The following is a 14449-nucleotide window of genomic DNA, read 5'->3' on the forward strand; positions in this document are numbered from 1 at the left end:
GGGTGTTATGGTGCTCAAGGCCAGACACCCACTGCTGCCCCTGAAGGAAGAGGCCTTTTCACAGCTAATTCTTTAACGTTGTTTCAGTTAAATTGAGCTTTTGCCTTCTGGTTTGTGCCAAGCTGCATCTTTCCTTGTTTTAGCCACGTTCCAAACATGTTGGACCCAGGAAGCTGAATAAAAGTGTATTTTTATTGTGTTTCCTTTTGCTTTTTATAATGTGTTTTAATGAAGACGTTTATACATTTTACAAATAAAAATCTGCAACTCTGAATCCCTCTGCACTTTAATAAAGTTAAAGGCCTTACATTTGCTTTGCATGTCAGAATTTTTAAGCTAGCCACAGTACCGTTGCTCACAAACAAGACTGTATGTTACCCAATAAATTGCCCTTGCAAAAACAAAACAGTCTGCTTTTGAGTTCACACCAACTCTAATGTCAAAAACCAACAAATTACAAATCAAAAATGTTGTGATGTTGTCGATGAGGTGACTGCCTCATCGACACATGTTTAGGTTCAATCTGAATTCATCAGCTGGGTTATGGAAAAAGAAAAAGATGCCATTGTTTTACATTTTAAAAGTAAATAGGTAAGTTGGAATTTCACTGTTTGAATTGCTTTATGGTTTTATTCACTTTAAAAAAAAAACAGATATCTTGCCTGTTTTTTTAAGGTTTTAACTGAAATGACTGGTTGGGCATGTCAATCTAGTGACAGTGATCTGTGCCTGTACAGGCACATAAAATTCAGAATAAAACATTTACATTGAAAAGGTCTATCTTCTCCTTTATGGTGATGTGTAGCTCGCCTGCGGCTGATAATCTTGTCCTTTGCAGCAAGGTACGGAAAAGCTAAAATCTTTTGATCTTCTGCTTTATATGAGGGACTGGTGGTTTTCAAAAAGTCTCAGAGTATTGTGCCAGGCTAGTGTTCACCTACTTGTCCAGATGAAAGGCTGCAATTTCAGCATTGTGTCTTTCAAAGTCAGAAAAATAGAAGAAATCTGGCGGCGTTTCCTGCTCCCGGGTCTGCCTGCAGGAACACAAGAAAGAAAAAAAGCACAGTTAGCTGAGGGGTTACACACACACACACACACACACACACACACACACACACACACACACACACACACACACACACACACACACACACACCTTATGCATAACCAGCAACCTGCAGCGATTTGACACTACGCATCAAGCTATGCATGCATTTCACTGTTCTCAATGATTAATTAGCATGGATACAGAAAGAATCGAGCTGCAGGCATGCAAAATGACCAGAATTCAGTGTCACAGTCTTTGACGGGTGCACTGAACATTAACCCATAACGCATTTCCACAGATGTCTCACTCCACAGCAGCCCAGTCAGTGATAATCCGCCCAGGCTTTACACCTGTACAGCTAATACTACAAACACCATTTGTGAGTAATAACATAGGCACAATAAACCAGTGTCCTTGCCTCACAAAAAGACCCTCGTCAGAGTTACCCAGGGTGTTTTGTGGGGCAGCGAGAAGGCGGGGACAACTCAAGGTCAAAGACTTTCTACTGAAGCATCCGCTCCTGTTCTCACCCTGTACCTATTTCTGTCCAGCTCTGATCCTTCCCTCTCTTAAAAAAACTGCATTCCATACACATTCTGCCTTAAAGCTCTTACTGGAGGGAAAAGAGGCTCTTAAAGGCTTAAATCCAAGAGCTGATGGAACATGGGCCAGGATGGAGAAGGACAGGCTGGATGGCTGCGGTAAAAATAAGAGGGGGAACGGGGGTCAAAGGAAGCAGAGGTGAAAAGAATTCCTGAGAAGATGCTGCTTATAGAAAATATGTAAATATATATAAAGAATGCAAAGAGAGCCATGAAACTTTCTTCTTTTATACACTCTGCCTTCTCTTTGGTATTTTTTTTGTTATTGACAACAGTAAATACTTTCCAGGAAGGCAGCTGAGTGTAATGATTTGGACTGCAGCCTCTACCATTTCTACTTCAGCTAGTTGAGGGAGGATAAGAATGGAAACTATCTTGGCAACTTCTCTTTCTCTCCTTCGCTCTCTATTCCCTCTGGATGGCTCTCTCTGTTTATTTCACTCAAAATCCTCTATCTCACCTCCTCTGCTTCACTGCTCTCCCTCAGAACTGTTTTCTCTAGTTTCGTGTGTGTGTGTGTGTGTGTGTGTGTGTGTGTGTGTGTGTGTGTGTGTGTGTGTGTGTGTGTGTGTGTGTGTGTGTGTGTGTGTGTGCGCGCATTCACGGCTTAATACTTTCTGTCTGTCTGCATCTCTCTTTTTCTCTCTCCAGTCCATCCGTCACTCCCTTCCTCAGCTGGCTGGCTGATTGTAGCTCCACAGCTGCGTGGCTGACATATGCACCAGTCATTAACTAACCCAACATGGAGCCCAGAAACACTCTCATCCACTAAACCCTCCCCACACCAATTTCCTCTCCTTCTTTATCTTTCTTGTTCTGTCTTTCTAAAATCTATCCCCATCCTCAATCTCCCCTGCGAACATTTGACAGGCAGCCTCGTGCAGATGGGTGGCCAAGTTTGACTGCAGCAAGCAGAAAAGTTTGAGAGTGAATCCTGCATCAAAACTGCCCAAAATACAAGAATATTGCTTTTTAAAAAGACGTTCGGCTTGTGTTTTCGCATTAGACGACTACGTTCAGCATCTAAAGTTAACATAAGCAGTCAGTTATTCCTCCTTTAACATTCTTCAGTCTTTGCTTCCTCACTCTCTGCCTCTCTTTTACTCTCGGCCTCACTCCCGAGCGGTCATTGAGACTCTGCCAGTAAAGGCCAACCGCTGTCTCTTGATTGTATCGCTCTCTCCTTCTGGATAGCCTCGCTTCAGGGACACAGCTCTCGCTCCACACGAAGGAAAAAAATGAAATGATGAAGGCGGAAAGCAGCGTCTATTTACCCCCAACGCTGCTCAGCAGCTCTGCGACACAAAAAAATATCATTCACGCCGACACATTAAGCAGCTACTTTATCAACAGCGGCGTAAAGTCAGGTGCTGAATCTATTGTTTGCCAAAACGACAGGGGGACCGGCCTCCAATGAATAAATGAATTTTGGAGACTAAAATGTGAAGAGGTAATGTTTACATGCACGCAGTTGGTCAGCAAAGCTTGGCATACAGAAGCAAAGGAAACAGGAAGGAACAACAACCAGTGCAATGCATCCACCTACCAAAAGTAAAGCTCACTAACAAAAACTATCTTTTTATTTACAACTGAACAACATAAAAGCTTTTTAAATGTACTTCAAGCGCTGCCTTGTTGTCCAAGTTCATTAACCAAAGAAAACCTATAACACTGGCACACTTGTAACTCAGTTAAACTGATGGCAAAACCCAAGCATGCATTTTCTATAAGAGGGATTCCAAACACATTGCTCTTTTACAATTTTATATTTCTTTTTGAATTTAAGGGTTTGTTTTGAGAGTTTTATATTATCTGAGGTGAAGCTGATAAATCCTTATTAGCTGTACTGGGCCAACCTGTATTCAAGTGGGTGGAAAACTGACCATTCAAGGCTGGCTGACGTGATAATCACCTGTTTAAAATGTATCAAAGTTTACAGTTATCAGTTAGTTGCATGTTTGCTTTAGGGTGACAGGCGGATGCACCTCCACTATATTGAGTCAGTACCAGACCATTCTCACCATGTTTGCGGTGCTGTTTAGTCTTTTTAATGGAATTACACGACAAATGTATCTATCTGTGCATGCAGTTGCCCTAGCAACCTCGTCAAGAAGCCTGTGCTCCAATTTTGGCAAGTAGATATTTATTCATATAATACTAAATGCTGATTAGAAGACGGGTATAGACGCACCTTGCAAACCATATTCTCTTGTCTTGGCCGATATTATCAGCTGATATTACAGAACTGTCGATATATTGGTATCACCAAATATAATTATTTGAAAATGAATATAATTTCATATTTCAGTTTTTAGCAGATAAAGGCAAATGGCTTAATTAAGAATTGAGGTGCGGTATGGGGAAGGCTAAGCAGACTGAAAAAAAGTAACCTGCAACACATTTATTCTTAGCTGCACTGCCACATTATCTTAGTAAGGACTTGTAAATAACCACAAATAACAAGTGTAAGGGAAAAGAAAAAATATATCGGCTGATATATCAGATTTTTCAAATCCCCAAATACCTAGGCTCTAGTTTGGATGTAATCCTCTTTGGCTCCAAAGTTAACAAGATGGCGATGCCCAAAATCATAAACATTTTGAATGTTATGGGCACATTGTGATAAGATGAGAAAGCAGTAGATAAAATACCCCTTTAGAAGGAACGAAAGCTGATCCCCAGCCCTGTTTGGGAGACTGTTGTGTAGTTTAAAACAAAGATAATGTAAAAGAAAAAATACTACAAGGAAACGTGTGTTACTGTAGCCCTAACTTGCCAGTGTTTCATGACTGTGCTGACCATACAGGAGCGTAGTCATGGAGATTTCTTGGAGGATAAGAATGAACAAACATTCTAGTGCGATGATTCATGGCCACTCAGCCTTAAAGAAACTCACTAAAATACTTCACGTAGTCGTGCTACACTCCTCTCCCTGTATAGGGGAAGAAACCACAATAAGGTGCTTTATTCGTGAGTGCTCCACAGACCCAACAATAAAGCTTGTCCAAGGTGCATATGCTTGAATCACTGCTGTTCTCTATGATGGTGCGAATAAGAATATAAGAGCCCAGCAGTATATGTTTATACTTGAGACAAATATCTCTGCCTGTGGCCTGGCTTGATATGTGGCTTCACTGATGCTCTCCTCTCACTGAATGCCAGCCAGGAAGCAGGAAGGCTGGATAATTACCACAGTCCACAACCAATTCAAATGTCAATAAAGTTATTTAGAGCATGTCATTTTGCCCCCCCTCTGCCCCGCCGCCGAGTGAGAGCGGGAAGAAAAAGGGTAAAGAGAGGAAGAAGTGAAGGAAGGACGCGAAATAAATTGCGACGAAAGGTTAAACAGGCAGATTAGCAGTGATGACACGGAGGACGAGCTACGGTACGTCTCTCAGGTACCTTTGAACTCACAAATACGCAGTTTTGTATTATGTAACATTGTGTTTGAGTCGTGGAACACAAGCACCTGTGTTCTGGAAAATCTGCGCGCGTCCTGATCAAACAAACCATTAAGGGCACGTTACGAGGGAAGCGTTCCATCAAAGCATGGTAGAGGAAACATACATAAATGCATGACCACATAATAAAGTCTATAAATGTTTGAGTACACAGTATGCACTGAGTTCAAAGGAAACTGTGAGGAGGGCAGAGATGTCGGCTGCTCGAAAGCTACTCGCCCTTTTCATTTTGGACTGCCTGCTCGAGCCCAACCTTTAAAATATTTACAAATCCACGGCGGACTCGTGCTGAACGAATCGTAGATATCTACAGCATGCATTTCTTCTCCTCCTCAGCAAGAGAAAAGTAACAGTATATTTAGAACTAGCTGTCTTTCTACACCAAACATCAGCTCCTTTATCATCACAAGCAGGTGAGATGCACTGAGCCGAGCATGCCCACTGTGACCCTGGCCCTGCTGTAAACACATAGTTTACACTGAGTAGCCAGACAGTTTCTTGGCTCTGCTCCGAGGGGCCCCCGGCAGCCACCGGGGCAGCGAAAGTCTATTAGCAAACACACAGCAGTGTGAAAACATAAAGGTGAATGAAAGCGCTGCATCTGGAAAATCTACCTGTGCATACAGGACATAGCTGACCTGTGAAACACCAGCGAGACACAGAGGGGACCAAGGAGAATGGGGGGAAAAGGCGTTTCCATTTGACCTGCTATTGACATCAAGTCACAGTATTTTAATAAGATCTGCAAATAAAAATCTAATCATTAGATTTAATGATCAGTTGAAGCTGAAATAAACACACCGAGTAACCTTGATGTGATACACTATGACTATTTTATTGTACCCTTATGAGAATTTATTCTTCAGTAAATTTCCCTAAGGGTACAATAAAGTATATAGTATCGTATCATATTAGATCTCCTGCCCTGTGTAAAATTATCTCAGACCAGCCACTATTGCAAATTGTCTGAATGGCCACATAAGTGAGCTATTACAGGATTCCCTAAATTTCCCATGGTACAACTCAATACCAGCTCTCTTTTTAAAAGTTCTTCTGCGTGGTTAGTAACACGCAACAACCTCAGGGGTTTAATAATAAAGCCAGCATGAAGGCCCAAAACTGCAGTTCCTTCAATGGCCACTTGAGGCAGGCTGACATTAAAAGCAAGTCAGTCATAGTAGATTCACGTGGTAAAATAGCCATCTTGACAGTAGATATAAACATACAGTTGTCAAAGTTCATGAGAGTACACTAACAAAATTAATGTGTATGGTGTATTCAAAAGGAAAGGGGAAAGCCACATACAACAAACTTGCATCTGAAAAAAACCACCAGCCTTATGTAACAATATCCTTTGGACAGTTGGGATGAAAGAGGAGATGGCTGGCTTTAATGTGCAGTGATAGAAAAACCAAACACAGCATAGCAGAACAAAGACCTCATACCTGCTGCGAAGCACGGTGGTGCAGGGATTTTAGCTTGTTTTGCTCTGTATACTTAAGTATACAGTGGTCCCTCGCTATGATGCGGTTCACCTTTCGTGGTCTTGCTGTTTCTCAGGTTTGTTTTTTTTTGTTTGTTTTTTTTTACAGCGCATTGTGTTCTGTGTCCTGATTGGCTGTAGACCATTGTCAATCAATCTTGTGCCGTGTCTTCTGTACAGTACAGCATGTGTTCAGCTTGTCACATTTACATAAATCTTCGATTGCTAGCAGTGTGACTCTGAAGTGCTGTACTGTATATTTGTTTTTTCTCCCCAACAAACACAACAATGTCGACGAAACATTTTGCACCGTCAAAGGCAACCACAGGTGCATTTAGTTTCATTCTATAATACAGGGAGTGCAGAATTATTAGGCAAGTTGTATTATTGAGGAATAATTTTATTATTGAACAACAACCATGTTCTCAATGAACCCAAAAAACTCATTATTATCAAAACTGAATGTTTTTGGAAGTAGTTTTTATTTTGTTTTTAGTTTTAGCTATTTTAGGGGGATATCTGTGTGTGCAGGTGACTATTACTGTGCATAATTATTAGGCAACTTAACAAAAAACAAATATATACCCATTTCAATTATTTATTTTTACCAGTGAAACCAATATAACATCTCCACATTCACAAATATACATTTCTGACATTCAAAAACAAAACAAAAACAAATCAGCGACCAATATAGCCACCTTTCTTTGCAAGGACACTCAAAAGCCTGCCATCCATGGTTTCTGTCAGTGTTTTGATCTGTTCACCATCAACATTGCGTGCAGCAGCAACCACAGCCTCCCAGACACTGTTCAGAGAGGTGTACTGTTTTCCTTCCTTGTAAATCTCACATTTGATGATGGACCACAGGTTCTCAATGGGGTTCAGATCAGGTGAACAAGGAGGCCATGTCATTAGTTTTTCTTCTTTTATACCCTTTCTTGCCAGCCACGCTGTGGAGTACTTGGACGCGTGTGATGGAGCATTGTCCTGCATGAAAATCATGTTTTTCTTGAAGGATGCAGACTTCTTCCTGTACCACTGCTTGAAGAAGGTGTCTTCCAGAAACTGGCAGTAGGACTGGGAGTTGAGCTTGACTCCATCCTCAACCCGAAAAGGCCCCACAAGCTCATCTTTGATGATACCAGCCCAAACCAGTACTCCACCTCCACCTTGCTGGCGTCTGAGTCGGACTGGAGCTCTCTGCCCTTTACCAATCCAGCCACGGGCCCATCCATCTGGCCCATCAAGACTCACTCTCATTTCATCAGTCCATAAAACCTTAGAAAAATCAGTCTTGAGATATTTCTTGGCCCAGTCTTGACGTTTCAGCTTGTGTGTCTTGTTCAGTGGTGGTCGTCTTTCAGCCTTTCTTACCTTGGCCATGTCTCTGAGTATTGCACACCTTGTGCTTTTGGGCACTCCAGTGATGTTGCAGCTCTGAAATATGGCCAAACTGGTGGCAAGTGGCATCTTGGCAGCTGCACGCTTGACTTTTCTCAGTTCATGGGCAGTTATTTTGCGCCTTGGTTTTTCCGCACGCTTCTTGCGACCCTGTTGGCCATCTTGAATGAAACGCTTGATTGTTCGATGATCACGCTTCAGAAGCTTTGCAATTTTGAGACTGCTGCATCCCTCTGCAAGATATCTCACTATTTTTGAATTTTCTGAGCCTGTCAAGTCCTTCTTTTGACCCATTTTGCCAAAGGAAAGGACGTTGCCTAATAATTCTGCACACCTGATATAGGGTGTTGATGTCATTAGACCACACCCCTTCTCATTACAGAGATGCACATCACCTAATATGCTTAATTGGTAGTAGGCTTTCGAGCCTATACAGCTTGGAGTAAGACAACATGCATGAAGAGGATGATGTGGACAAAATACTCATTTGCCTAATAATTCTGCACTCCCTGTACTAGACTTACTTTTCTATAGTAGTGAGGGGTTTTGCAGCCTTAAAACATCTGTAATAATTGTAAAAAATAAAGTTGGCTACTTCGCGGATTTCACCTATCGCGGGTTATTTTTGGAACGTAACGCCCGCGATAATCGAGGGACCACTGTACAGCAAAAATTGAGTCATGCAACAGGACAATGATCCTGAGCACAGCAGCAAATCTACAACAACTGAAATCAAGGTGTTGGAACGACTCAGTCAAGTCCACATCGCAGCCTGACTGAAAGGCTGCGGTGTGGACTTTAAGAGAGCTGTGCATAAACCAGGGGTGTCCAACTCCAGGCCTCAAGGGCCGGTATCCTGAAGGTTTGAGGTCTCACCCTGGGTCAACACACCTGAATCAAATGATTAGTTCATTACCAGGCTTCTGGAGAACTTCAAGACATGTTGAGGAGGTAATTTAGCCATTTAAATCAGCTGTGTTGGATCAAGGACACATCTAAAACCTGCAGGACACCAGTCCTTGAGGCCTGGAGTTGGACACCCCTGGCATGCCCACAAACCTCAATGAACTGAAGCAACATTGTAAAGAAGAGTGAGCCATAATTCAGAGAGCGATCAAGTCATCCAGAAAAAAATTACATCAAGTTATTGTTGCTAAAAGTGGTTAAATCATGTAGTATACTTTGGTGCATATATAGGAAAGTATAATCCCAGCCTACCTGTTAGGCATCACCTCTGAACTAGACTTTTCAAATGCAAACTTCTGACAAAGAAATATGATTTCCTGTGCTGTTACCTGCATTAACAGCCTGTTAGATGTCTTTGTTCTATTTATAATTAGCTACGTTACAGTATTTTATTTGCATGTCAGGCTAAATTCTGTGATCCATTCATACAATCCATAGATTGTAGCAAAGCAAAGGTGCTAACCAAGCTAGCTAGCATTAGCTGACAACTGAGAAATCTATCTCGCTGTCCATGTAAGGCCTCTCAAGGCTTTAGGAAGCAAAAGCTGCAGTTTTTAGCAAGTTTATGTATAATATGCATCTTGTTTAAACTCTGTGTTCTGGAGTCTAATACAAGCTTTGAGCTCCAGAAGAAAGCAGTGTTTACCGCAGTGTATTTCATCTGCTCCTTTATCTTTGAGAAGGTAAGATGTAAAAAACCAAAAAAAAAAAACCCCCAAAAAACAAAATTTACTCTCTTAACTATTTGTTCACTTTTGCGTTTTCAAAGTTTAAAAAAAAGGTTCTCCTTTCTCAGAATGTTCCCTCGTTGAGTTTTTCCCCTTGCTCACAATCAAAATCCTTTTTAAGACATCAGCAATGCATCTCAGTGGCTTAAACGCATTCATTATGGAGAAAAATTCAAATGTGGTGACAGTCAAAATTATGCACAAAGCCGTTCACTGTGAATTCCTTCCACACAAATCACAATATATGCTTTTTTTTCATTTGCATTTCATGTTTTTCATGGTCCAACTGCTCACTTTTGAGCAATTCTTGCTTGTGCTGCAGTATTGTTTCATCTGCAGCTGAGCTGAATTATGGAAACAAAACATCCCCAACATATCGTTTCATCTGACTTTACAACCGGAGTGAATATCCTATCCAAGGTGATGTGTAATAACCCGGGTGTCACCATGTCATGGTGCGTTTGGATATAGACCGGAGAGGATATTTTCTGTTGTTTCAAAGTCAAGCGGCCAATCGATCACCATAAGCCCGCAGCTATGGTCGCAGGCCAAAGCATAAAGAGAAAAAAAGCAGACAGGAGTAAAAAGATATGCTGCAAAATATAAAAAGACAAGGGCATCTTCCAGCCCCAGCGGGTTCCCACCAAAGGGCTGACTCCACACACTTGTCACACATCATCTGTCAAACCCACGGGCATGGCGGGGAGAGCGCAAGATCGCGTGCACAAAAACGTATACGCTCGTACGTACACATCTGCACAAACAGAGCGTTAACATGCATACACACACATTCATAGAAAGAAGACGTAGCAGCTTAAATGATTCTCTAAACCCCGAGAGGGAGGAGCTGAACGCCAAGGCAGCAGGTAAGCTTTAAATGCATAAGAGGGTAAGATAGCGAATACCATTTATGGGTCAAAAAATACCATCAGAACCACGCGGAGATTGGGGATGAGAGGAGGCGGTGCATTGTTTTATCTCAAGCATAACACGTGTGAAAGCTGACCTTTCGCGCAATGACATTTGATAAATTGAGAAAAAAGGCTTTTACCAGCATATGAGACAGGCGCACCTGCGTGTTTGTATCTGACGATACGTGTTGCTGTTTACTGGCCTTTGCTGCTATAACCCTCTGCTGTAATCTTATGTCTGAGCACAGGTTTTACTGCACAAATGGGAAGATGTGACATCTTATTTTGTATGAGTAAGTGCTCCGCTCTGTGGGTGGTGCACTGAGAGGACATTTTGTGTGTGTGAAAGAAAGAAAGCTAGAATGCAAGAAAGAAAGAAAGATGGCAAGGGAGGAAGGAAGGAAGGAAGGAAGGAAGGAAGGAAGGAAGGAAAATGACAGAAAAGGGTGCAAGACAAGGAATGGAACGCAATGGAAAGAAGGAGAAAAGAAAGAAATGAAGGAAGGAAGGAAGGAAGGAAGTGGAGGGGAGAAAGAAGGAAAAGTTGCAAAACATTTTCTGTTTTTATATTTCCTTATATTTTAGGGAAGGTGACAGAAGGAAATGAAACCAATGGAAAAGAAAAGGCAGGAAAAAGGTGCAACACATTTGTCTCTTAATTTCCTTATAGTTTAATGGGGAAAAGAGGACTGAAGGAAAGAGAAGAGGAGGAAAAGAAAAGAAATGAAGGAAGGAAGAAAGAAAGGAAAAGGGAAAAAAGCCTTTTCATGTGACGTTAATGTGTTTTTTCTTTGAAATTCAAAATCATGATTTGACCTGCTGCACCTCGGTGCGCTCTCTTCTTTTAAAAGCATTTCAGGGCACCTCTTGAGTGAAAGGCCTTAATACTCCCATCACTGCTGAGCCCAACAGAAACGCCGCCTGTTTTTTTTCACACTGGCAATTACAAAATTTTAAAAATGAGCGTTTATAAAGACACAAACTGATGTGAGTTGAAAAAAAAAATCAGCATCAACCTTCAACACCTCGTAAAGTCCGAGCGTAGCAGCCATAATGAGTCAGGTAGTAAAAATTTCACTCAAGGATTTTTAACTAGCACACCGCAAACACTCAAGGGCTCTCTAAATAACCTTCACAGACCAATCCAGGTGCGTGTGTGTGCGTGTTTAACTTGTGTGTCACAGTTTCTAAGTGTGATAGCTGTCATGGCTCCCCAGGCACTGCAGTGCTCTTCATCCTCCACCTCCTCCTCCTTCTATACTCCTTTACCCCTTCAGATCCCAGGCCTGACATACAGAAAGACAGCTGCTTCCTTCTGGCAAAGCTCACTCTACCCCTCTCTCTCCGTAACACATTAACACACGCACACACACACACACACACACAGAGGAAGGTGTGTAAACACATTTTTGAGGGGTGTAGGTAGAATGAACTACAAATAGGCACATATAGGCTTCACAGAATAGGACACACACACCCTTACGCACAAACTGCGTAAGTGATGAAAGTATTGAGATAGCATGATGACAACTAGGTTAGCACACGCAAACAGTGCAAAAATCACTGTTACAGCTTGAGCTATTCCCTGTGGAAAACAGCTATGCGTGCCTGTTAAATGCATTCTCAACGTGTGTGCATGAAGCTAATGTCAATATAATGATTTATGCAATAAAACTGATTTTAAAAGAATCTGTATTCAGTTGCGAATTGAGCTTCTGTGTCCTCCGGGGCCAGCACCATGTAAATGCAGTCATCCTGAATAAATAGCCAGCGCCTTTAGAACACAACAGCTTTTTTTTCCTCCTTTTTTTCCCGGTGCCACTTCAAAGAGGCCTGTGCTTAAGCAAAGAATAGCCCTAAATGAAAATCACTGAGCAAAACACAGCTATTAGAGGTTTATTGCGTGGCATGACACCATGAAGTCTGTTAGCTGTGAGAGGAGAAGGAGGAGGAGGAGTAGGAGGGAGACGCTGAAAGAAGGATGTTCAACTAGATTGTTATTGAGAGGCTTTTTTAGACTATGGCAAGAGACAAGGGACAGAAAAAGGTGAAACGTGCGCGCCATTAATTTTAAGACTTCTACTGGGATTATCTTCGCATTAATCCGTCATGGTAAGTGTGGATATTGTGCAAATATTCCATCCAGATAAACTGGCCATAAAGATGAAGTCGTCATTTCAGCATAACCCGAGAGAGATACTCACCACTCCCTCTGAGCAGGCATCATCTCCTTATCTGTGCAGGATACAGCAACAGCACACATCCTAATACAGCACCAGCGTTTAGCTCAACACCTCTACTTATCTATCGCTTTCTTCATTAGAGACAAAAAAACATGCCTTTCTCTTTTTGTATGTCAGAGGAGGAAGAAAAAGTAATATTTATGGAATGGCTGTGGATAGAAAACTGCCTGGGAGACACTTCCAGGAGTTGTCCTTTCAGTGCTGCAGTATTCCTTGGAAATAAACAGTCGGTTCTTACTTGGTTTTGAATGCGCCAAAGCCAGCAGGAAATCAGCAAGGGCTCCGACTTAATTAAATTGGCTTCGATTAAAAATTGAGTGAAATTCAATTAAGTATTGCAAAAACGTCTAATGCTTTTTCCTTCCACCTGGAAGCTGGAGTCAGAGGACTTAATCATAAAGAGTGAAAAGGAGGATGGATGGATGGATAAATTCTCTCCTTATGAAATCCTGCTCTCTATGTGAGAAACATAACATGAAGGCATAGTAAACATTCACAAGATCTGATTTTCAAACACAAATGCAAACATGCTTCAGTGGATTCCCTTATAAACCATATAAGAGCAAGACTGAACTGTTTTTAATTTCCATTTCTAAAGCAGGGTTGGATAATGTGTGTGTGTGTGTGTGTGTGTGTGTGTGTGTGTGTGTGTGTGTGTGTGTGTGTGTGTGTGTGTGTGTGTGTGTCTGCAAGTGGGAAGGAGAGATGATGAATTTCCCTGTACGGCATAAAAGATGATCCTTAATCTGCCGCATTCATTCAGCTTTCAAAGGAACAACATCAGTGAAGCGCTGCCACCATCAGTTGGCTCACACGGCGCTGCGTGAATGAGTAACATGCAGGGCCACATATTGACCAAATAATCACATTATGTTACACAACTGTACAGACTGCGAATATATCCGTGCCTTTGAAATGTGACACTTTATAGCGAGGATATGCTACGACATTTGTGGAGGAAATAAACGAGTGCAGCTTTTGTGATTCGCACAGTTGGAATCAGTGGGAGATTTCCACCCTTGCTTTTATTTTTTCAGTAAACCTTAGGTTTCTGATGTACTCTGTCTCTATTTCTAAGGTTCTTCGAGTTCTGGTACTCCAGGTACTTTCAAGGAAACACAAGTGTTGCAAGCCTGGCGGGCTAATGCGTCTAAGTGCCCCCCCACTAAGCGTAAGCATCAGGGAATTATAACTTGCAAGTATTAAGTTACCTAATGTATCTTTATTAGCCTACTGTTACAGTTAATTATTATTACACATATAAAACAGCTTGAAAGACAGTTAAATTTCAACCTAACTCGAACACAACAAACAGCCTAACTGTGCTATTTCCACTGAAGGATACTAAAAAACCCCAACAAACTCAAGGGAAAGCGCACCACCTGCCATTTCTGGGGTTTCAATTAAAAATGATATGGTCTTAATGATATAAATCCAATCTGAGACAAATAACGATACATATTATATTATACTGTGCCATAATTCATTTAACAAAACTGAGCCAAAATGGAGAAGCAGTTGCAGAAAACTAGACTTCGACTGGACCATCTTTTTTCCCAAGTCATTCTGTTGTAGATTTGTTGCTTTGATTGGGATCACAGTC

The 14449-nt window shown here is 41.6% G+C and overlaps 1 protein-coding gene across 1 annotated transcript in view; it reads right to left on the reverse strand.

Moving 5' to 3' along the window:
* The window catches only part of fam20cb (FAM20C golgi associated secretory pathway kinase b), a 64043-nt gene that overhangs the window by 8075 nt on the left and 41519 nt on the right, over nt 1-14449 (reverse strand). The window contains exon 4 of the mRNA XM_004562322.4: nt 942-1034. Coding sequence (XP_004562379.1) covers nt 942-1034 — 93 coding nt within the window. The remainder of the gene's footprint in view (nt 1-941; nt 1035-14449) is intronic.

This window comes from Maylandia zebra, linkage group LG8 (assembly GCF_041146795.1).
Source record: "Maylandia zebra isolate NMK-2024a linkage group LG8, Mzebra_GT3a, whole genome shotgun sequence".
NCBI lineage: Eukaryota > Metazoa > Chordata > Actinopteri > Cichliformes > Cichlidae > Maylandia > Maylandia zebra.